At 51.7% G+C, this 24,496-nt stretch overlaps 1 protein-coding gene across 6 annotated transcripts in view; it reads right to left on the minus strand.

Moving 5' to 3' along the window:
* Positions 1-6,861: 6,861 nt before the first annotated feature.
* Positions 6,862-24,496, minus strand: part of SHROOM3 (shroom family member 3) — a 109,242-nt gene continuing 91,607 nt past the window's right edge. For 5 of the 6 annotated variants that reach the window (XM_064416215.1, XM_064416217.1, XM_064416220.1 and 2 more), the window contains 7 exons: positions 19,877-23,075; positions 17,655-17,731; positions 13,990-14,862; positions 12,533-13,024; positions 11,630-11,780; positions 8,361-8,633; positions 6,862-7,829 (listed from right to left, as the gene is read on the minus strand). In XM_064416215.1, the coding sequence (XP_064272285.1) occupies positions 7,470-7,829; positions 8,361-8,633; positions 11,630-11,780; positions 12,533-13,024; positions 13,990-14,862; positions 17,655-17,731; positions 19,877-23,075 (5,425 nt within the window). In that variant the 3' untranslated portion in view covers positions 6,862-7,469. The remainder of the gene's footprint in view (positions 7,830-8,360; positions 8,634-11,629; positions 11,781-12,532; positions 13,025-13,989; positions 14,863-17,654; positions 17,732-19,876; positions 23,076-24,496) is intronic. The other variant, XM_064416216.1, reaches the window with a different exon arrangement.

Below are 24,496 nucleotides of genomic sequence, written 5' to 3' on the forward strand. Positions count from 1 at the left end.
TGGCTGCTTCCTCTGCTGTTTCCTGCTCTAATCTGCTTGCTCCTGTGTGTGCTGCGCGGGGTGGGGTGGGCAGGGAGGGGATGTGTATCCAGCATTTTCCTCCTTACACTGCAGCCTTGCAGCTGGTACTGACGAGCCTGGCAAAGCCTGACTGACTGTGAGCGAAGCTGCCTTAGCAGCAGTTGCTCCATTCACCGTGCTGGCTCCACTGCGTGTTCCCTGTCTGGTTCCTCGAGGGCAGGACTAGTCCCAGCCAGGAACGAGCGAGTGTTGGCTGCTCATCGTGCCACCCTTGAGCACGAAATGCTGCTCCCTGCTGGGGGTGGGGGACTGACGGGGAACTCGGGGCATGGCTTGTGCTCTTGCCAAGAGCTTTGCTTTCCCAGAACGTGCTCAGCAGTTGTGTGCATTGAAGGCTAGCACTGAGGAGCAATGAAGAGTAGGCAGGCTGGGAACAAGATGTGGAATGAAAGATGAAGCCTGACAGAAAGCTTAGGACTGACTTGAGAGAATCCAGAGTGTCCCTGGTGCTCATGACTTGAGGTGTGGACACTGCCAGAGAGAGAGGTTGAGGCACAGTCAGGGGCTGAGCAACACATCAGGTATGGGTGACAAACCCTCTGGCAGCCTGTGGGTCAGTGTCTGGAACATTTCCCTGCTACAGGGCTGTGTCCAACAGAGTCACCTGGGGCATTTAATCCGGAGTGCACTGAACACAACTAACTGCAGTTAGGCAAAGAGAAAAAAAGCTTGGTAAAGAGTCTCTTCTGCTTACAACCTCTGTGCTCATGCAATGCCTTGGAGTGTGTCTGCTGCTGCTCTTTTCCCACAGCCAGGGCTGGAGCTGGGACTGCTGTGGCATTGGAGGGCCCACGGAAAGTAAGGAAGTCCTGCATGCTGTGTGGAATTGGGAGCCTGGACAGGTCGGCTCTGTGGCTGTGACTGTGCTGCCAGTGTGGCTCAGTCAGCAGCAGCCTGTGAGGTGAGGCCTCCTCAGCTGCTCGGGTGCTGGAATGTGATCCCTGCTGCCTGATCCAGGCACAGCTGCTCCTCGAACAGCTGAGCCAGCCTGGGTAGGGCCACAGCCCTCTGTGGAGTATTTCAGCCATCCCAGGCTCTTGGTGGGGAGGCTGACAGGCTGCCTTCATGCCAGCAGCACTGTCCCCTCTGCACTGCAGCAGCTGCCCAGAGCTGGGCACCCCCAGGGGAGAGGGCACTGCAGGCAGGGGCATGGGTAATGGAGGGATTCATTCCTGCCCTGCATCTCCTGCATCATTTATGGCACAGGAAGCTAAGTGTTTAGAGGCTTGGGTGTGTTTGTTAGGGAAGGCTGAAGACAAGTTCTGCTGGTGCTTTGCCTTGTCAAGCAAGGCTGGGGATTTTTGTGTTTTGTGGGGAATTGGGGAAGAGAGAGCACTTTTTGTCTTGTTTCTCCCTCTCTCACATAACCTGGCTGAAGGTAAGTTCAATCAGGTGTGTGACACTGAAAAGGTACAGTGGCCCTGATGTAGCAGGGCACAGGAGAGCTTAGAGCTCTGTGAGTGTCTCTGTTCCTGGCTGCCCTGGTCAGGTGAGGTCTGCGTGTCTTGGAACTGACAAGAATAAGGCTAATCCCATTTTTTGTCCTTAAGCTGGCAGTCCTGATTGCCAGGTAGGTTAGCCACAAGTGTTCCTGACTGCAGAACTCAGGGCACAAACAGTGTCTTCCTGGGGGCCACCCCCCTCCTGGACTTCCCACAAGAATTAATTAGCTTCATCCTGCTTTTGAGCGCTGGCAGTTACCACTCAGGAGACCATAAAACAGGAGAAAGGGGAGGAAGGAAGCATCCCTTTGCCAGCATTTCCTGCTGCTTTGAGTCTTTGCTCCCATGTCCAGAGCTATAAATAATCCTGTTCCTTTAAGTGACACCAGTAAATGCAGTGTGCCCTGGCTGGCTCCTGGAGTGGTGACCAGGCTTTGTCTCCTGCTAGAGCCATTGGGAAAGCCAGAACTCCGTGGCCTGCTGCGGAGGACACGGTCACAGGGAATGGGAAAGTGACGCTTGTCCCTGCCAAGTGTGCTCTCCCGAACCACAGGGAGCTCATGTCAAGATTCCTGGGAGAACCCTGAGCCCTGCTTGCTGTGGGGAGGAGCAGAAATCACCACAATGTGGCCAAAGAGTGTGGGTTTTCTTTCTTTTTTGAATTTAAATCCTGCACAGTGGGAATTCACCATTTTCCTTACAGCGTCGTGGCCAGGGAAAATGGGACCTCAAAACTCCCTACAAACAGCTGTGAGTCTGTGTCTTACAACATGGACACTGTTGGGTGTGAGAAGAATTTTTTTCAGTGGAACAGGCTGCTCAGGGAAGTGGTGGAGTCACCATGCCTGCAGGTACTTAGGAAAGGTGGAGATGTGGCACTTGAGGCACAGTGGTAGATTTAGTGGTGTTGGGTTCACAGCTGCACTTGACTGTAAGGGTCTTTTCTAATCTAAATGATTTTATCAATACAGATCAAGTGAGAGGTGCTCTCACCTCACACCTTGGAAGATGAGAACAAATAACCAATTCTAAAAGAAGATGAGTTTGGAAGCAATAGATGGGACAGGAATTGAAATCTCATGCACAGCTTAGAAGAGCAGTGAGGGCTAAGACAGACCAGCAGCTTTGTCTCCTCAGAAAATAACCTCTCCCTGCGCAGTTCACGTTAACTTCACTCGACAGAAATAGGCCATCCAAGTGACTGTGGCTGCACGAGCCTGTGTGTGGCACTGATTGTCACAGCCCCAAAAGACAATCTGAGGACACCGTGCACCCAGCAGCTGGGTGCTAGGGAAGCTGAGGGGCAGCCCTAGGTGAGGCAGGGGAAGCCAGCAGGGTCACTTCCCAAGGAATTTACAACCAAAACATCACCTGACAATTTCTTCCAAACAATACACATACGAAATGAACCAACAACCCGTGTACAAAATGAGGAGGCAAACACCAGCCAGCCCTTTGCCCTCACCTCCCACTCCCTCAGCCCCAGTTTCAACATGCACAAACCAAAGGGCACTTTAGCACTCCTTTCAGAAAGTCAGCCCCAAACCTGGTGCTGCGTTACCTCACAAGCGTTCTGGGGCAGCACACAGGAAACCATAACCCCACCATTCCCCTTGCCCAGCGTGTGATGGAGGTCTGGGCACGTGCCTGGATGGTGCTGGGGGGGTATCCTTGGGGTCAGATGGGTACAGACCCTGTACCTGTGCTGTCCAGGCTGTGGGCACCCTCCCATCCCCACAGGCCAGCATGCTCCCTCCCTTCAGAAACCAAACACCTGACGCTCCTGCTTTTTTTTTCCTGTTAAACCTCCAGTGCAGCTGCCTGCTACCAATGTGCCCCATGAAGAGTAAACAAAAAAAAAAAGCATGAAAAATACAGTTTTCCTCACCTTTTCTCAGCAGGCTGAGACATGCGTCCTCTGGACTCCTGGCTGGCTGGCCCCAGCCCAGCTGCCCCTTGTTAGCCCTGACTGCCACACAGGTGTTGGCAACAAAAACACAGCAGGAGGGACAGGCAGCGAGCCCTGCTGTCGTTTTTGGAAGTCTTTGGACATTTTCGGAGGTGAGGTTGGTGAGGGCTGGGTGTCCAGAGCCCCTCATGGACAGGGCGCCCTCCCCTCGGCAGCCCCCTAAGATGGCGGCCGGGGTCCCTGAGGTAAAAGGCTTCCCGCCGAAAAATTTGGCAGGAAGAGCCACAAGCAACTTCTGCTCAGGGCCCCCTTTCTCTCCCAAAACTTCCCATCACGGCTTCTCATATTCCAATTTCATCCTTTCTAAGCTGGTGGTTTTTGTCTGTATATTTGATTTTTTGTTTTGTTTAATCAAAGTTTTATTTTACCTCAGTAAAAGCACAAGCACCTCATGAGTGGTTTCCCCCATACGCCATCACGCTTTCAGCAGCTCTTACCCTCCCCAACTGAATTATGTTCTTGTTTTGGTATTTCTTTTTCTTTTGCATTTCAGTTTTCTATGTTAATTTAGTGCTAAAATGAAGAATTGAATGAGCATGGCTGGATTTTCTCATTTGAAGTCTCCCTGCTTCTCGGTGGAACCCTAGCAGAAGGCTACGGCCTCTGGCTCTAAACCACAGAGGAAAAAGCTGCCTGGCCCATATGTACCCTGTTTCCTCTATGTAGCAGGGGAAAACAAGCCCTTTTTCCTGATCTCAATGCAGGCAGAGCCACACTGACCCCCCTCTCGAGCTTGTCTGAGGGTGCTGAGCCTGGCTGGCTCCATCTCCCCGACATCTTGAAACGGGCAAGAAGAAAGCAGATTTTTGCAATGGGTTTTGGCACTGATGCACACCAGGCTGCACAAAGGCTGGCCACAGACACACATCCAGTTGCACAACACAAAGGCTGATGGTTCAGTCACACACGGACAGAAAAACCCTCTCACAGAGCAGAGCTGCACGACACTTGGTTGGTGTGCAAAGGCACGAGCAGCACTCCTGTGGGAACACAGCCAAGCTGTAACACTGTGCCACAGTCAGGACATGTCCCCTCTGAGGGGTGTAAAGGGATAAACAGCTCTTATGGAAACACTGGTTTGCAGGGTGAAAGAATGAGGCACAGAGAAGCCTGGGATGGGGTGTGTAGGTGTGCCTCAGTTTGCTCACAGTGATTTGAAGCAGGGGCTCTTTGATGAAAAGCTTGCTCTGTTCCCTGTTCTGCAAAGGACAGGATTTATGTGGAGTGAGTGTGGAGTGCTATCCAGTCTGCTTTACTTGCTTCTCTTAATTACCAGCCTAAACAATCACGACAGCAGCTGAGTTGTAAAGATGACGGATAAACTGACACATAAATTGTTGTTGTGCTCTGGGTTGGACCAATTTTATAGGTAACCTTCACAAAAGATCTTATGTGCAAACTTACAACCAACAGACTCTGGTACGTAAACACTCTTTACTAGATTTAGTCTTGAGGAAGGCATCTGATGTGAATTCCTTGTGACCATCAGTGGCCCGAGGGCTCTGATAAAAAAAGGCCAATTTTAAGTTGGATGAGTAGATTTTCTGCCACTTCTCTCACATGCATGTTGCTAAAAGCACGTGAGGCTTCACTGAGAGCTGGCCTGCTTTGAGTGGAGATAATAATTCAAGGGATACTGACCCCGGAAAAAGGCTGCTCCTCTGTTCCTAACTCATGTGTAAATGTAACATAACAGTACTGGTTTTGTACAAGGAGATTTTACTTGGAACTGGCACCACGTGTCAGAAGTGTAACTGTTTTGTCCTTACCAGGCTTCTCCTCAAGTCACTAAAGGGAGATCTGTGCTTTCCCACTGGGCCTGTAGCCAGCTGAAGGTGGCTGTCACACGGCCCTTGAGCAGTCCATTACTTACCTGGAGACAGCTCTGGAGAAGGTGCTTCATCCAGGTACCACAAACTGCCTTGGGAAGGAGTCCCACCCATTGTTACCTACAAACAGACCCCCCTCAAGTTGGCAAACAGGCCAGGCTGTCATCCCTGTGGCAGAAGGGGATGTAGGATATTCCACAGCAATATCCAGACCAGAAGTTTCTGTTATAAAGTTCATTTCTAGCAAATATTGCTGAAAACCCCTTCCCTGAGGTGTTTTGGAGAAGGGGTAGCACAGCAGATGGTGCTCACTCTACCTGGTGTACTGGCTTTCTCCACTGCAATACAGGTTCAGTATTAAAAACCTCATGCAGCCAGACCCAAAATACAGATTTGTGTCAGTAAGTTTACAAGGACTGGACAGGAAGTGTAAAATTCTATCCTTGGTATTCCTGTCCCATGAAATCAGTCTATAAAATTCTGGGTTTCCATTATCCTCTAGTTTCATAGCCACAAGAGAAAAGCAAGGTGGGATAAAGAGCAATGAATGCACTCCCCTTTTTGCCAGAGGTAAAAGAAGTAAATCTTTTTGCCTGAGAAGTAAATCTTCCGGCTTGCCTGATGTTTAATTACCTTTAAATACATATCAAGGTGTACTTCTACCAAACTCAGTAAACTTTGCAGTTAGGAGGGCGGTTTTTGGACAAAACTGTGCAAAGAGAGTTCTTCTGCATTTACCACAAAAATTGTGGCTTTAACTCATTTCTCACTTGAAAATATAATGTTATAAAAATATCAGTGACTATCACTTGCCTCATTAGCTGACGTTTCTCTCTACTGTGGGAACACACAGAGGACTTGCCTTGTCCACCCCAAACTTGCTGGAGGTGCTCCCCCTGAAGCCATGTGGGTTCCTGGAGCAAACAAGCAGATCCTGTTTGGATGGAGCCTCTTCCTGACCTGGGGATAAAGTGCAGGACTTGTATTTTTCAGAAAAGAACTCACTAAATGGAAAGTACACAAACACCTCCCAGATCTATCATGTCTTTGTGAGTTGTTTTGGTAAATGTAAGATGGAAGGGCGGCTGCAAAAAAATCTGGATTAAAAGTGTTTTTAAATCAAATAAATTAGATTTAGCAGCAGTTGGATTTTTTTTTTGGGGCAAATGAAGTGTGTTGATTGGATTGAAACAGCTCCCCCCTGAGTCCCTGAAACTCTACTCAAAGCAGGGCCTATAAATCATATCAGTAGTGATCCCTGTCACACCTCAGGGAAATCTTTCAGGCTGCAACAGAAACACAGACCACAGCTATGAATAACCAAAATAAAGACAGATTTTACCCCACATTCCTGCAATGAATTCCTTGCTTCATGCTAGCTTGGACTCCTGACATGTAGCTTGCCATAAAAGAAGTTTGAACTCCAGACTCAGAGGATCACAGGATCCAGAAGAGGTAAAATTTGTTATTTGCATGGCCAAAATCTCCTTTGTAAGGCCACTTAATTGTATCTTTAGCATGTGTTGAAACAGGGTGAAGCTGCTTCTGGTAGCCCTTTATTATATTAAAAAACAACCACAACAACAGCAACAAAACCATGATGAGATGTTTCAAGCTACTGCATGACTATCTTTGGGGTTCCCTCTTTTTGTTAAGGTCTTCACAAAATACAAAATTAAATGTCTTTTCTACATACAGAACAAAGTAGAATCAAGTAACTGATTAGAGTATGTACAAAAACATACACATTGTCTTGTTCTTTAAAAAATATAAATATCAATAATGTTCAGTAAAATGGGTTGGTTTTATTTTTAAGGCTTCATTCTTAGATCCTTCATTATTTAATGAGGTGTCAGATAGGCAGAAAAGGGAGGGAAGAGAGGAGGTCATGTTTTTTATTAAAAGTCATGTGTGATTCTTCCTCATCACAGGCAGGAGGAGATTTCCCTCCACATTGATTTAAGTTTCCAGGAAGCAGAGGTGGAAGGAAAGGAGAAATAAAACCTTTATTATTGCTATTTTTTTTTTCCTTCATTAAAATCTTGATTTAGACCTGTCTCTGTCCACGGTCTTCGAAGAGGACCACCTGCCAAGTATGGGACTAAAGGGACTCAGGCAGGGCTGCATCCCAGCTCCACCTGGGCCAGGTCAGAGTGAGGAAGAGGCTGCTGGAGGTGTTTTACCACCGACCCCGGAGGAGGTAGCAAGTGCTGCAGCCAGGGCAGCTGCTGCTGCTGCATCCCTGGGCGTGAAGTCCGTGGGCAGGCTTTCTATCAGGCACTTGAGCTGCTCCTGGCCCAATTTGATTTTGTCGTCGAGCTCCCGCTGCTCTATGAGGAGCGCAGACTTCATCTTGACAAAGTGCTGGTAGTCCTGGAGCTGCTCCTCAGAGAGGTAGTTGCCCAGGATGTCCAAGACCACCCGCTCCCGACGGTCCAGGTTTTCCTTTAGCTCCCGGGCGTCTTCGTGCTGGCCGGCCAGCAGCTTCCGCTTCTCGTTCAGGGAACTCTGCACACCAGAAACAGCCCTTCAGTACCAGCAGCACCCACTCCCTGAGCCCCTTTCCTTCTCCCAGCACCACCTCTGGACATGGCTGCTAAGCTCCCCGAGGCACCGTCAAAAGCCTGGGAGAGGAGGATGAATTCCTCATCACAGAGTGACTGTGAACCCCACTGAACTGGACTCTGAATGTCCCTGCCAAAGGGAGGCAGAAAGTGCTGTAATAAAGTCAGGAAACCTTGCCTAAAAGCAACAGCTACCAGGAGAATCTGGTTTCAAAACCACCCCAAAAATGTTTAAATGTGGCTGTGCCCAACACAGCTGCTCTGTGTCCAGACAAAGGCTGCAAGATCCCAGCCATTTATACAAATGGGAATTAAGACTCTCAGGGACAATGCCTGAGCCACTGCTGGTCCATGAGCACCGAGAGCCCTGTGCTGCCCTCCTGGCAGCCCCTGGAGGTCGCTGTAATGCCGTGGTGGTGGTGGCTGCTGCCCCACACCCCAAGCAGGCCAGGGCTGTGCCCATGCCCATACATACCCGCTCCTCGCTGTTGGCGTTGTCCCCCAGGCTGCTCAGGACGTTCTCCACGCGGGCCAGTCGTCCCGAGAGGGAGAGCAGGAGGTTCACCACCTTATCCAGATCTCCAATGAACATCTTGTACTTGTCAAACTCGTTGGGTTTGCACAGCGTGCTGATCAACAGCTCCACCTCCTCCCCGAGAGCATTATTCATCTTAATGTCTGCCAGCAAGCCCTCCTTGGCTTCCCTCAGGATTTCCAGTTTGTGCGTCAAGCTCCCGATGAGCTCAGCCTGTTGGAGGGGAAGCAGTGCCACATTGGTTGTTACCAGCATCACCCTGCTCATATGTGGGTGATGACAACAAGAGGATACGGCTGCAGGTCCTGAGTAGCAGGGTCAGGTCAGCAACAGCTGACAAAGAAGGGAGGAAACGGAGAAAATACTGAAATTCCCCACCTCGGAGATAAGCCAAGCAGCCCATCAGGTTGCATGAGGATGTATTTGTCCAATGAACATTTATAAATGACATCTCTGATTTGGTGTACTGTATTCTGATACTCAGCTACCTACAGGTGAATGTTCTGTAAAACCTCTGGGTGAAAAGAGCTGCAGCCATGTCTCTGATGTGCTCCTCATGCCCAGCCTGAAATGCCTTGAGCTGCACCAAACAAGTGCCTCACACACAGAGGCATCGAGGAAGCATTCCCATCAAAGATGCTCTGGATTTACTCAGTGTCTGAACACAGAGAACACACCCATTTTGCAGAAACACTAACACCTATTCCCTGCCAAAGAAAAGGAAGCCCCTGGGGTTTGGTTACTCCAGGAACAGCAGTGCTGCACATGTGCTGGAGATCCTAATTTCTGTTAGGATTTCGTGGAAAGACATATGCAGAAGCAAGTCTCTGGCCTAGGGCTTGCAATTCCTGCTTCTGTTTGTTTGGAACTGAGAGCACAGCAAGCAGGAGCTCCATACAACGGGTGGGGATTCTCAGTGTTCAGTTCATGCACTGCTGAGGCACAAACACCTGTGTTTGCAGTTCATCCACTGCATACCAACACCGCAGGATGGAACAATTCAGTCACAAGGTGGCCTGAAAATATTCTCTCCAAGTCCTCTTTCCATCACAACTGAGTGCCATTCCAGGCAGGAGGCAGTCCTGCTCCAGAGGAGGAAGGATTTTCAAAGAGTGGTCAGGCTGGGGTCACTGAGCTGGCCCTGGTGCCCAGGCTGGGCTGGCAGTGGGTTCCCAGCTGCTTTGGCTCTGTATGGCCAGGCACCACTAGATGGAACACTTGGGTGTGCCGTGCTCTGTGGCTGCAGTACAGCCTGCTCTCTGCTGCCACACACATGCAAAGGCTGAGGAAAAGCCACTAATATTCCCTGAAAACAAACATCCACTCCCTGGAATGACCTCCACTGGCTAGCAGGGTAGCTCAGGGGAGAGGGAGCAAAGGTGGTACTAAATCCCACCTCCTAAGGGTCAACCAAAACTCCTTTATGAGCATTCTTCCCTCAGAAGTACCCTGAGACAAACTCCACCCCTTGCCCTTCCCTGGAGCTGTGATTCTAAAGCCCCCTTCCAAAGAAAGATCCTCAGTAAATCCCGAGGAGCAACAGAAAGGATCCATGTTCAGGGTTACAGTTAGGTGAGGAAATCTCTATGGCAGGACTCCATGGGGTGGTCTGAAAGTCTGGCATGAACCTTAGCAAGTTTTCAGGTGGATGGAGCTGCTGGGAACTGGCAGCTGTTCCTCTCTGCTCCATGAGATTTGTCCTCCAAGTGTAGTAGGAGGCTATGGGGCTCCTGAGAGTGAGGTACCTTTGTTCTGAAGGCCTGGGAGCTGGAGGGGCCTGTGACTTAGGGTTGTGTTCATTAATCAGTGACTCTCCTGCAATCCCAAATACCACAGAGCTCCTTTCATACTTACAGTGGAAACGTGCTTGGTTTATCCAAATGATCTCCCACAGGGGCTGCTCTCAGGAGCCCCTTCTCAGGTAAGGCTGTGCAAGTGCTCCTGCACACAGACCACGAGCAAAGGGGCCAGACTGTGCTGCCTGGGCCTAATCACTCCCATCTCCTTCTGGCTTTCCATGCAAACGTAACCTTTGAGGCCTGGCACTTGCCCTCCACGGCAGGCTCATGGTGCAGCACCCTTGTCCTGCTCTGCACCTCTCACCTTGGTATGAGCAGGCAGATTTGGAAGGCAGTCCAAGGAATGCTATGGATGTGGCAGGGGCTGCCTTTGGAGCTGCGTGTGCTACAACCAGTGCCTTGGGCCACATGATGAAAGCAGCAGGCAAAGGCCCTGGGCAAATGCTTTTGATTAGCGACCTGTGTATTTGCGACCCAGAATCTGTGCAGGGCCACAGAAAGAGGAGGTGGTGAACAGCAAATGAAATCTGGGCTGTGCTACTCTGTCCATGGCAGTGTGGGATGGTTTAGACTTAGAGGCAGGAAGGTAGGAGGTGTGTAGGAGAGGCACAGACAGGACACAAACCCCTGCCTCTGGCCCCCTGGGATGTGGGAGCTAAGCAGCATGCCTGTAATTACCAGGTAACTAATGTGAGACAACCACAGGGCAAATTAGAAAGCCCTGCAAAAGCCCTGGAAGCAGAGCATGGAAGCCTCCAGCAAGAGCAGCAGGGGGCCATTCCAACAATGAAAAGTAGCCTCAGTAAGAGAGCAAAATGTGTCCTCCCTCCTGCCTGCTCTCTGCCCTTCCATGCCATCACACGGAGGTTGTGCTGACTGAGATACTGAGGTGCACCTGGCTTTCAGTGGGCAGGGAAACTATAAAGTATGAGGGGAAAAAGGGTAACCCATGTTTCTTTGGGTGCAGGGAGTGCAGACAGCAGGTGAAATGGGTAAGCTGACTTCACTGAACAGGAAACTCTTGGGGAAAAATCTCCTGCACTAAGCGCAGTCACTTGCTGGATTCTGGTTTTGTTTCCAACTCATGCTGGCCTTGCACAGCTTGCTTCACCTCTCCTTTTTCTTCCTTGCTGCAGAACAGGGACTGCTCCTGACAGTCTGTATACTCAGCATTTGGTATGATCAGGCCCGCCTCAGGATGGTGCAAGATTGGTACTCAATCTGCAGTGAGTAATTCAGATTAACTCTCTTATACAATTTGGGTCACTCTAACAAGGCTTCATGGGTGGCCTAATCGCTCCCACGCAATTCTGGGTGCTGCCAAAAGCTGACATCAAATTGAAATGCACTTCAGGGCTAATTATCATTTCAGGAATGTGAGCAGTAAACAGTGCTGTGTGCTGAATTTACCTTTTTCTCATTGATGTCCAGCAGCTCTTCTTCCTCACCTACTTCTTCTGGCAAGTCCTTGATTTTATTCAGCAGTTCTGCTTTGGGAGCTGAAACGCTGTAGTAAGCAGGACAGGTGACCAAGATGACAGGAGCTTCCTTTTCCTCTCTCCTACACCAGGTGAAGAAAAAAGAAGAGTTCAGTCCGAGCCTGACTTTTCCCAGTGTTTAGATCCATGGTTTTCCAGGACTCCCTCAGATTCCTGCCATCAGGGGGTGCGTGTCAGCTGCTGTCCCAGCACAGCACAGCCACTGGCTTTAAAGGTGAGGGGACACACAGCTCTGCACAGGATTTACCTTGCTGAAGGTCAGCCAGCACAGCTCGGCTGGAGGCGGCCAGACTGACCTTACCTGGCATCATGCAGTACACCTGACTTCTGGACAGTTCTCCAGCTGTCACCTGGAAATCTCTGTCTTAAAAAGCCACACTGGGGGACTTGGGCTGATCTTGTAATAAGTAGGTCCCCTCAACCCTCCTTCCAGAATCTGGCCTCCTGTTATCTCTGTGCCTACCATTATTTTCATCCTGATTTTACTTCACTATGTCTGTTCCTTTGCTTTGGACTGAACTGCTTCAGATTACTAAGGTAGCAAAGTTCAGATAGCAAAATCCAGTTATATCTCCAGGGATGTTTCATTTCCTGCTCTGTTCCCAAGCTCAGCATCGTTTCCTACACAGCCAGAGAGTGAGCTCAGAGCCCAAGCATAGAGCCCAGTTCATGGGAAAGGCTGCTTGGAAATGCCCTGCCAAGCCTCACACCTCTGAACTGCAAAATTCACTCTCACCTACAGACATGAAGAAAAATTTGGCACAGGCTGTGCTTAGATGCAAGGGAGCAGGCAGTTCTGCCCAGCAGTGCTTACGTGTCACCCGCCACCGTCGTCCTGCTGGCTTGTGTCTGCGACATCTTCCTCTTCATGTTGTTCTCCTTCAGCACACTGCTTCCACCGGGGAAAATCCCTTCCATCAAGTCCATGGTCGTCTTCATTTTGGAATCTGGATCCAGGATATCAGCCAGAGACTTGTCTTTATGGACAATTTCTTTTGCTAGAGCCTCTGACTTAATATCCTCTGGGGTCTTGTTCTTTGCCTTCACTGGGGGTGCTGTGCTGGTTATCTCAGAGTCGTCCAGGCTGGCATTTTCCAGTGCTGGCTCTCCGGGGTTACCTTCAGGCTGAGTTATGGGCTGTCTGTCAGTGCTCTGAGGCCCTTCAGGAGAAGCAGGGAACTGGTGCTGCTGATCCACAGCAGACGGAGAGCCAATCCTCTTTGATGGGGTTGGCCAGTCATTTTCACCGGTGCTGGTGCCCAACCCTGTTATCTCCCTCTCGACTTTGGGAAAGCTTTTGAAGCTGCTATGGACAGAAACAATGTGTGAGATGAAGAGAAACCTACCACACAGGACCATTGTGAACACATGCTAAAGGCCTACAAGAAGCGAGTTTTCCTTCTCTCTCACCTGTTTTTGTGTCTCGCTTCTCATTCCAACATGGAGGGTCCACAGTGTAAAGACACTGGCACCAGAATTGTTTTGTCCCTTCAACCTGGGCACTGCTGGATTGTCCTTCCAACACAGAAGGAACTAGTGAATGCCAAGTCACTTTGTTTTCCACTGGCAGGCTGGGCACATTGTGCCTCCACACCCAGGAGTGCCATTCTGAGCAGCCTCTACCCCATCTGTCCTTGCTGTGTTGGAAGGGCAATCACTACTACAGCCCTGGCCAGAATTTTCCCAGATGGATATCAGAGGAGCTCCCTGGGAGTGAGGGAAACTGTGCTGAGTTAAACCTCCTGGGCACCTCGCCCAAAGTCCTATCCTTCAGGAGAATTTCCCTATACAGCCTGACTGTGACATATTTGCATTGTCATTTCTTGGCAGACGGTCACCGCTTCATAACAGCACTATTTTGTGCCAGGTCCAAAATATCTTCTGGGAAATACTAACTGTTTGGAGAAACCCATCATAGATTTTCACAGCTGTCTCTCAAAACCCAGTAACTGGAAGGAGCCAGCAGTCATTCCAGCTCTGTGCTGGAGAGTCAGAAGCAACCACACTGAAATGTGCAGGGAGAACCAGCCCAGCAGTGTTCCCCCGCAGTCCCCTGTCCTGGCGGTTTTGGGGAGCACCTGTCAGTGCACCTGCTGGTGGACCAGCAGTGAGTCTGTCAGTCCCCAGCCCCTGAACACGTGGAAGCTCCCAGCCCGGCTGGCAGCTGGGGGTCCCACAGCCCGAGGGACAAGCCCATCTGTCCCAGCCCTGCATATCTTACTGTATATGGCCCTGCACCGCCCGAGCTGCAGCACTCCAGCCCACCCTTACCTCACACCGGCCTCCTCTGGGGGCCGGGGGGATTTGTCTCCAGCTGCCCCGTTCCCCTCAGTGGGAGGGGGAGGAGGTGGGAATTCCTCCGTGCCGTTGGCAGAAGTGCAAGAGCCGAGCTCGGGAAGAGGACGGGATGGCGGTGGCGGGGAGAAGGGCGCGACAAACACCTCGTCGTCCTCCTCGTCCTGCAGCGACGGCGGGGGCGTGAGCTGCAGCCCCGACTCCGAGATCCGCAGCTGGGTCACGGCCTGGGGAGAAGGAGTCTCTGGGTCGGAGGAAGTGCTGCTCTGCGTGGGCAGGGACTGCCACCTCTGGGAGGGCTTCGGCCCGGTGGCCGGAGGAGATGCCATGGCCCTGGTGTAGCCGCCGTCTTTGGCCGAATGAGCCCACGCCGCTTTGGGCGGGAGGCAGCCGTGTGGCAGCCCCGCTTTCCTCCTCCACATCACCTCTTCCGTGGGAGCCTCGGGGGATCTGTCCTGGACAGCATCCAGAGGCTGTGCCTGAGTGCTCCCGCTGCCCTCCTCTCGTTTGGCATGGTGCTGTCTCGGAGCCTGGCTGTCACCTGTGCTCTGCAAGTCTGCGGGAGCCCGGGCGGGTGTATTAGGGGAAGAGTGGCCAGGCCCAGAAGGAGTAAGGTTAAGGAACAAGGGTTTAAAGCCTTGCTTTTGCTCAGGATAGTGACTCCTTGCCTCTGTTGGGGCTGGGAAAAATGCAGAAGTCCTGCTATCTGGCCTGGAAAGTTCCAAGAGCTTGTGATTCTCAACCAGCGTGGAAGGCCCGGCGACAACCTCTGTGCTGCGGAGGGGATGGGGATAGTAACTCGTGAATGCCATTTTCTCTGAGTGGCTTCTTTCTTTCTTGCTGAAAGACCTGAATACCAAGAGACAGACCATGGTAAGATTAGTAACTCATCAATGAGCAGGAAAATTTACTGTGTACCTCCTTAATGGGCAAGTTGTCAACACTATCAGAGGCCATCATCACTGCCTGTTGGTCTAGGTGAGGTACAGATGAGCTTTGAAACTGGAAGTGAAATCCTGAGCCAGACCCACTCCCTCTCACCATCTCCCATCATTTTCAGTGTGTTCTACTAGCACGCACCACAGCAGTAACTCAATGGAAAAATTATGAGGAGAACCTAATGGCTGGCTTCCTTTCCTGCTCTGCTTTCCATTTTGCTTGTTACAGATGGAGTGAGTAGCAATTGTTGTAAGATAGACTATTTGACATTATCTACCATCAAACTCCATTCTCAATTGCTTGTAATTTTAAGAATTTCAGCTCTGTGAGCCAAATATTCCCATAATGTTATCTGCTCCTTTTGGAAAGCTGCCATTAAAATGATTCAACTGTCTCCAAGAATGAAACAAGGCCAAAAAATGCACTATTTTGACTATGAAGAAAATTGAAAAAAGCTCTTGCAGCCTTGGAATCCTGTTAGAAGAAAGAGCTCCCTCAGACAGGCAGGTGTGACAAACACCAAAGCCAACACATTCCAACTGCAAGCAGATGTTAAGGCTGCAAAGCCAGCAGATCGAATTATTCCTTCCAGGTCTTTTAGGGTGTTCATGTGTAAGCTTGAGAAACAGTGTCTGGCCTTTGGAAAGAGGATTCTGCTTGGAAACTAGAGCCAAACCTATTTGCCTGTCTGGCTGTTTAGCTGGAAAACAAACTGAGCAGTAATAATGGCACTGGCAGATGCAAGAGAAGGTGGCCTGGAACGACGAGGCCATATCATAAACCAGTAAAACACAACAAAGCTCTACTGCCAGTGCATTTTCTGTTCTTGAGATGCATTGTCCAATAACCCCCACGCTGCCAATCTGTGATGCTGGAGACTTGGGCCCCAAATTTGTTCTCAGTTGTACTGGTACAAATTAAGAATAACTCTGTCAAAGACATGGGTCGTTCTGGCTTTATTCTGGTGTGACTGAGAATAGAATTTGGCAGCCTGTGCCTGGGGGTGGGGAAACTTCCCAGACAGGCTGCTCTTGGTATTGTCTGTGGTTCCTGGACAGTAGCAGTGTGTATTCTGCTCAGATGCTCAGTGTTTGTGGGGAATGCCAGATGGTGATTCTCTAATTCAGAGATCTCTCCCACTGTGGAAGCAACTGTGGATTCTAAAACTGGTGGAGCTGTTCCCAGTGTCGTGTGACACCTGGGGAGCAGAGGAACAGCACGTGTGGCTCGGCCAAGTGATTTCTGACCAAGGTTTTCCTCACTTAACCACCAGACTGTTTTCCTCCTCCAGCAGGAGAGGTAGTAGGTATGGTCCCATCTCTTCTCCAGCACATGAGGCAGCTGTGTCCTAAGGAAACCTAGAAACATAATTCCTGCTGCCTGCCTTGCCTCCCTGTAGGGCCCATGCATGGAAAACGCTTCTCCAATCCTTTTGTTTTATCTTTTGGGAAGTCCAAATCTGAGCAAGAAGGGAAAGCAACCTCCCATCTCCCAGGAGAAAGGTGCTTGCGGAGCACGCGGGATGCCTATGCTGCACAAACATCATGAAACTGTTAGCAACAAATAATCTTTGTGCAGTGAAGCATGAAAATGAGAAACCTACATTTCGTGCCCCAGTAAACTTGTTTTCAGTCAGGGTATTCAATCCCATTACTTGGAAAATAGGTTGGGGAAAGAGAAAAAAAAAAACAAAAAAACAAAAGGAAGGCACAAGCAGTGATTGAGCAGCAGGATGAAATGCCATCTCTAGGAGAGAAGGGGAAGCAGGAGGAACTGAAACAGCTGCATTGTTCTCTTTGGAAAAAAACATAGAAAAAGTTATTCCAAATCAAAGTAAACAAGTGTGTTTTAAATAATCCTACAAGGATGTGCCTGAAGGCAGATTGAGTCCCTTTTAAACAGCATTTATGTGTTCTTATGGGCAAAAATGGCCAGAAGTAAGATCAGCCAGAGTAGGAGCCTTCCTCTGCTTCCAGCTGTCACTCCCTGACCCAGAGCTGCATGAAGAAACCTTCGGACACAGCAGTGTTAACTCCCACTGTGACCACAGAGAGGGCTGGCATTTACTTCAAGTTTGTGAGGAACAGAGCTCCTTTGTGAACAATGCTTTTAGTCCCTCTTGATGGCTTTTACTGTAATGGGAGTTAGCTGTTTGGGCACTCAGGGCTTAGGGCAAACATCTATTTATTATTTAAATGTAAATACAGCACGACCAACTTCAGTTCTCATTAACTTCAAAACAATCAGGGGCTAAGTGGAGACTTACATAAGTCCTAAGGCATTGAGTTTTGTGCTTATGCTTTTCTATTTTTAAAAACATTTCTCTCTCCCCTGTTGCAGAGCAAAACATCCTGCCTGGATGAAGGGAAGCAGCCCAAAGGCCAGCTCCCAGCTGAGCATGATTAAGGAAATATCCTGGGTTTAGTCCCTTGCTTTTGGGGAGGCAGCGTCCTGGGTGGATAAAACCAGCCAGGGTGGGACACAGAGGTACTTTTTCCTTTAGGATCCTCCAGTTAATGCTATCATCCAACGTGAGTTTCAACAGCAGACCAAGCACATTCTGAAGTTACATGCACACCAAGCACACCTGGAACGGTGTTTGTGCAGGTCTTAGCTCTAGACAGCCCATGACAACTGCTGCTGGCAGGGGGATGGCCAGAGCTGGCCCTGCAGGGACACAGGGGACAGGAACACACACCCACCTGGCTCCTGCGCTGACCACGTTGAGGGGATCCCTCACCATGGGGCCGAACTCACTGCTCTGCCTTCTCAGCAGCTCCTGGGGTACCAAGACAGCGTCAGCAGCGAGCAGAAAGCAAAACAAAATACCAGAACATGGATGAGAATGCCTTCCAAAGCCTTAGAGCAAGTCATTCCCCATGGCTATCCACTCCTGCCTGTCTCCAAACAAATTCCTGCAGTGACAGTGCAACGTGATTTGTATGCAGCCTGAAAGGAACATTAAGCACTGTACACAAGGCCTTGAAAAATGAACAGTGAGTGAGGCAGAGAAGTCTGCTGCTAAACTGGAAATAGACATTTCCCACAAAAACATTTGAAAAGGGCAAAAGAAATCTAATAAATAATAAAAAACCTCACTCTGTTGGTTTGGCTTTGTCCCCCGTGTTTATAGCTGTGGGTTTGCATCGGAGATGAATCAGAAACAGACCTAAAGAAGAAGGCACTTCAACATATACTTCCCTTTCAAACAGACCCTGTGGATTGGTGTATCCACTGGAATATATACAGTGGAAGTCAAGTTAGGATTTAATACCAGGATTTTCACAAGTGCCTTGCTCTCTATGGGACTAATCCCTGTTCCACAGGTGGTTACAGCTAAATCCCTCTGGGAAACAGCCCTAAGGGCTCTCCCCTCTTCAGTGCCTGAATTCAGACCCTGTGAGCAGGTCTGCAGTGGACTTCATCCTCTTCCTCAACTTGATTTACAACAGGCAGAACCTCTGGTTTGGCTACTGAGTATATGAACAATCAAAAATGAACCAGGAGGGGAAAATGAAGATCTCAAGAACTGCCCTGTACCTCCTGCCTGATAACAGTTGGGCAAGGCAAAATGAATTAGGGCTGCTTCTCATCCAACCTGTCACTGTAAAGTACATTTGCGTGATTTTTCTGTCTCTGGATGTCTGGTTTTGCTGCTGCTCTGATTGTCAAGTGTGACAGAATGGCACAGATGGGCCTGGTGCCTGGCTGGGGTGGAAAAATACTGATGGTGGGATGAGACGGGTGGTTCTGGAAGTGCATTCCAGTCACTTGATATTCACAAGCTGCATTTTTAATTCCCTCTATTTAAAGATGTGGCGTGGTAGCTGAGGGCTGCTGAGGGAGGATGTGTAGAAAGAAGCTCACAATGAGTTTGGGAGGGCAGTTTCTTCCCCCTACTCCAGTTTGGTCCATTTGTGAGATGCTGCCCAGAGCTCCTCTCTTGTCACTTGACTCAGAACCACTCGGTTGCTCCTGGATAATCTGCTCTGGGCCAGGAGTGAGTGCAGGACTAGAAGGAGATGTCCTGGATCTCAGCTGCCCTCTAAGTATGTGAGCCTCTCCAAACACTCAGCCTATTTGGTGCTAGGAGCCTGTGCACACATTTTGGTTGTTTGCTGCCTCTCTCCACGATGAACGGAGCCTGGCATGGAAACAGGGATGGGGCAGCAGACCCAGCGCTGCTGTAAATCCATGTGGCTCGACCAGTTGCAGTTTCCTAAATAGGTCTGAACAGATTTCAGCCAGCTGAAGAGCTGGCCTGGGCAGTTGTTCTTTAAGAATTTAGCCTGGTTCTACTGTTTACCATCATCAGAGTCAGTCGAATTCCCCATTCGTGACATCAGTGTGATGTTCCCAACTACCAAGCAGGGACATGGAAGGGCCAGGGTCTCTGTTCGGTTTTCTCTGTGATGTTTCCCTCCAGGGCTGGAGGCTAAACATAATGGTTATTTGGCAGTGCCTCTGCCCAGCATTTCCCAGCACTGTCAGGCACAGTGGGAGCCAAGGCAGTTCCAAGCAGCCTCTAATCTTCTCTACTTTGCACCAGGAAAATGGGCTGAGGCAAATCACCATCTCAGCGGGACACTCCACCAGAAAAGTGCTCAGTGCTTCTCCTGTGCTGCTGGCAGGTAAGGGCAGGACACCTCAGATGGGATGTCCAGAGCAGCAAGAACATACCAGCATATGCACGGGAATCCCAGCATTCCTGACACTCCTGATACAGCCCAGCAGGGAGAGAGCTGAACCCCACCAGTGATCTTCTAATTAAGGTGCACTAAACTGTCTCAGCATGTGCTGAATCTTTCTCTAATCAATGGAGTCCTGGCCATGACTGGACATCAGCCTGTTCTCTGACATTCCCACCCATTCCCTGGTTCTGAGATCCCAGCTTGGGAGTGCACACGACCCCGTTCCCACATACCTGGTGTTTCTTATCCACCGTGGGAGACGACCTGGAACGTACATGCACAGGGACCGGCTGATTGTCGTACCTATCGAGCAAGTCTTCCACAGACACCGATTTCCCGGATTTCCTGGAGGTGGAGGGAGTTTCAAAGACCTGCTCCTGCTTCCTGTAGCGAGGCTGGCGCTGCATGCCCAGCAGGTCTGTCTGCGTGCCTTTGGCGAGATCCGATCTGGGTCTGTGATCCCTGCACCTCTCTGGTTTGGGCCGGCTGGTGACCAGGCTGTCCTGGCACCCTGGCACCTTCTCATCTCCGCTCGTGTCCAAGCAGCCCACCAGCCCAGGGGGAAGGGTGGAAGACATCCGTCCCGTCCTGGATATCCGCTCTATGGACTCCCTGCGGCGGTAAAGGTTCTGGTCCTGGAGGGAATTCATGCTGGAGGCAGAGGAAAGGCTCTGGCTGTCGGGGCCGCCCAGCTGCAGGTGGGAGCTGTGGGAGCGCTCCCGGAGCAGCCCGATGTCCTGCGAGGACGGCCGTCGCCCCATTTTGCGCTCGATGTAGTCAGCCAGGGCGTTCTGCTGGAGCTGCTTGAGCTCTGGCTTGGACAGGCTGGCTGTGGAGGAAGCTTTGCCGTCCCTCTCGAAGATCTTGCGCCGGTCGGCCACCGTGTTCTCTGGGAAGATGAAATGGGTGCTTTTCTTCTGGAAGGAGAAAGGCGACGGCTCCCCGTCCGAGATGCCCACCTCGTTCATCTTCTCGGGCTCCGAGTAGGAGCGCTTCTTCTGCTCTGCCGTCAGCCGCTTCCGGCCCCCGATGCGCAGCACCTGCTGCGTCCTGGCGTAGTCCAGGCTGGAGAAGCCTCCTTCCGTGGGCGTGATGCTGTGCCTCTCCTTGGGGGTGTGCGGGGATGCTGCCGTGCTCCTCATGCCCACGTGGGCCGAGGCTGGCCTCTGGGGCACCCTCTTGGGTGTGTTCCCGAACGGGGGGCTGATCCGTCGGAAGGAGGTGGCTCTCAGCACCCTGGACTGGGCATCTTTGATGCTGTTCCTATAGGCCCTGTTAAACGATGTGTCCAGCTGTGACCCATGCACATCCTGGATGTTATCCTTCCAGAGGATCTCCTTCTCAGGCTCGCCTCCCAGCTGGAATGTGCTCCTACTCCTTGGAAGTTGAGCTGCCCTTATTTGCACCTCATTTTCAGGGCACAGGCTGTAGTACTCACTGGGTCTTGCCTGCTTCACCGAAGCCACCATCTGCAGCTCGACGGGGCGCCAGTCAGCCTCTTCCAGCTTCCCGTTCCTGATGGACGGGCTGGAGCCCCTGCCTGGCTCACTGGGCAGCTTGTTCCTCATGTCCTCTGGGCTGTGCACAGAGCACCTTGTGCCGGCGGGCTGGCTCGTCCTGCTCGGCCCATAGTGCTGGCCGAAGCTGGGAACGCCAGCGCTCTGGGGCCGTGGAGCGCTCTGCTCCCGCTGCTCAAACTTGTTGACCTTCTCCAGCACCGAGCAGCGGGGCTTGCCAGCCTCTGGTTTGCTGTAGGGAAAGCTTTGGGTGCTGCTAGAGCTGAGCTGGCTCCTCCCGAAATCCGAGGTCTTTGGGAGCTGAGGAGAAGGGGGCTCTTTGCACTTTGGCTCAGCAGCGTGGAACAGAGCCATGCTCGTGCCCTCCTCCTCCTGCCTTGTGAAGGCCTGGGGGTCCACATCGCTCCACTGTCTGTGCCCCTGCTCCCTGGGATCCTTCTCCTCTCTGCTGCTGCTGTTCAGGAAGGACAGTCTGGTGCTGGAATAACCCTCGTCTGGTTGTGTCTCCCTTAGGTCAGAGCTGCTTTGCCTTCTGAAGCTCTCTGGGATGTTCTGCAAGGAAGAGAAGCCATACTGCTTGGCCTTGCTGTGACCTGATGGGTAGGCAGCACCAGCATCTCTCTCGTTTACCTGTGCGTTGCCATTTTTGTCCTCCGGGGATCCAGATATCCAGTCCTCTTTGAGTTGGTAATGGGTTTTCCTCTCACTAGCATCCCTCACCTGGGGTTGTGGACTCTGGAAAATGGGCTTGGAGGCCTGTGTAGTACCTGTGGTCTCTCGGTGGCTGTGTGCTGCCTTGTAAAGGGGTAGCAGCTCCTCCTTTCGCGACACAGCCAGGCCGAGCTCCGGGCCTGCTGTGCTGGGAGGTTTCTGCTGGATGAGTTTGGCTTCGTGCTTTCTCTCAGTGGCAGGGGGCTGGTAGAAGATGGTTGACCTGTTCGTAGTGCTTTGGTTTCCATTCTCATCCAAGCCCACCGTGCCGCCGGCCACGGCCTTGTCGTAGGAGGCCGGGAGGGCTGGGGAGTAGCCACTTTCTTTGGCCAGAGCTGGGTAAAGCGTCCCGGTGCTGCCGGCGGAAGGCCGGGGCACCTGGGCGTAGTGCGGCTCCGGGGAGGGAACGGCGTAGACACCGGTGGGCAGCAGGGGCTGCCCTGGCTGGGCTGCCTGCGAATAGCTCTGCTTGGCCCTCATGGTGGGGCTGCTCTCCGGGCTCTTCTCCACCACGGTGTGCAGGTGTCCTTCTCCGAAGGGCGCTTTCAGCAGCGGCCCCTGGGACAGGGAGCTGATGAGCGGCGCCCAGGCCCCTTTCGCCTGGCTTCGGCCGGGCTTGCTGGGCTCCAGGCCGGCGCCAGAGCCGGGCCTCTCGTGGTGCCTGATGGCCGCGTAGCTGTCGCTGCGAGCGGGAGGCAGGGGCGGCCCCTTGGGCGGCGGGCTCTTGCCGTCCGAGGGGCCCTGCGCCCAGGAGGAGGCGGCGCTGTGCCGGCTGAAGGCGTGCAGCCTGCCGTGGCCGGGGAGCAGGGCCGAGGGCTTCACCTCGTACTCCTGGGAGATGCGCTGCTGGGCGTCGTAGACCGTCCGCACGTAGCGGATGTCCGCCTGCCTCATGGCCTCCGGCAGCCCCCCGCGGGACTGCGCGCTGTCCGGGGAGCACGAGGAGTGCTCCTTGCCCAGCGGGGCCGCGGGGTACTCGGGGATGCTGGAGTTGGTGGAGAAGGAGCTGTAGGCAGAGTCTCTCTTGCTGTGCAGGTGGGAGAGCTGGTCGATGCTGTTGGTGGATTTGGCCGGGGACAGGTGGCAAGGGTGGTAGGCGGGGGAGGAGTGGTCCAAGCTCTCCATGCTGCCCCGGGAGCTGTACTGATCGGGGCTCCTCCTCAGATAGCCATGCTCGTACGCTGAGAGATCGCTGGTGGAGGAGCTGGGGGACAGCGAGAGAAGAGTGAAAACCGGCAGAGGAGAGGCACAACAACTTATAAGTGAGCTCAGAAGCAAGATGTTTAGTTTTGAGATGAAAACCCATATTTGGGCCTTGCTCCATCCCCTGTCTGGAGTCATCCCAGTTCACAAAGAGGAACTGCTTGACATTGCAACACATGGCTCTTATTTACCACAGAAGGGTGGGAGGGAAATACAGACAGAAAGATGGTGCATCTCTGGAGCCAGGGAGGATCGACCCCACCCAGCAAACCCATCCAAAGCCCTTGGAAAGCTGAATGAGCACTGACATTCACAGTGGAGGAGAGGAGCACAAGGGGCGTTCTGGGGGAATCTAATCTCTTTCTTTTTTCCCCATTTCATTTCTTTTTATGGAGATGAAGGCTATGCCCTGGCAGGCTTCCTGGAAATTCAGCTGTCCCGAGGATAGTTTGTTTGCTGCGAGAAAACTAAGCTGACGAGAAGAGGAGATGTATGTGCCTGTGCCTGGAGGAAAGTGGGGTGCAACCATAGAAACAGTCTGAGAATTCCCAGGAAATCTGCACTGCCACCTCTTCTTGTGGCTTAGCAGGTGCAGGTACACCTTGGCACTTTCTCTGAGGTGTCCAGAGAGGACTCATGGCCACCAGAAAAGTGATCAAAAAAGAAGCCTATTCAGAGATCTTTCTATCCATGGGAAGGGAGCTCTTTGTGCCAGTCACAAGGGGATGTCACAAACTTCTGCCCTGGCTGGTCTCCCCTTCCAGATTCAAGCAAATACACTGAGGACTGGAGAGCGTAGCCTGAGGATTTCACTTTTCTTCCCTCTCTTCCCAGCTTCCCTTCTTCAGGTATCACTTTCTCTAGTTCCCTGTGCAACGACACATGCTGTCCTGGCAGAGCCACAGGGAGGCAGGGGACAGGCTGTGGCAGGGCAAGGCACTGGAAGCTGGCTCCAGATCACATCCCAAACAAGTGACAGACCCAGGGAAGAAGGCTGCTAAGGATAAGGAAAGGCAGAAGGAAGCCTGCTCACAGCAGCTCTGCAGAGAGATGCAGAGGAACACAGGCAGGAAGAGATACGGCAAAACTCAGGATGAAGCTGGTTTACTCATTTAAATGCAACACTCTATTTTGGATTCAAATAACCATCTCCCTGGCAATGCCCAACACAGCCCTAGCCAGCTGGCCACTAGATGTTCCCCGTGCTCCTTCTCAAGCACCCGGGAGACAGAGCCATGCTGCCAAAGGCTCTGCCAGGAACTGCCTGGGAAGCAAAGCCCCTTGGTGGGAAAGGAGTATACTCCAGCATGAGCTGTGCTGAGGCCACAGACCAACAGACTTTATTTTCTGCAACCATCTCCTCACTTTCTTTAATGCTCTTTTTTCTCTTTCCTCTCCTCTGCCAAGGATCAGTCTAGCCAG

The sequence above is a fragment of the Passer domesticus genome, chromosome 4 (genome assembly GCF_036417665.1).
Source record: "Passer domesticus isolate bPasDom1 chromosome 4, bPasDom1.hap1, whole genome shotgun sequence".
NCBI lineage: Eukaryota > Metazoa > Chordata > Aves > Passeriformes > Passeridae > Passer > Passer domesticus.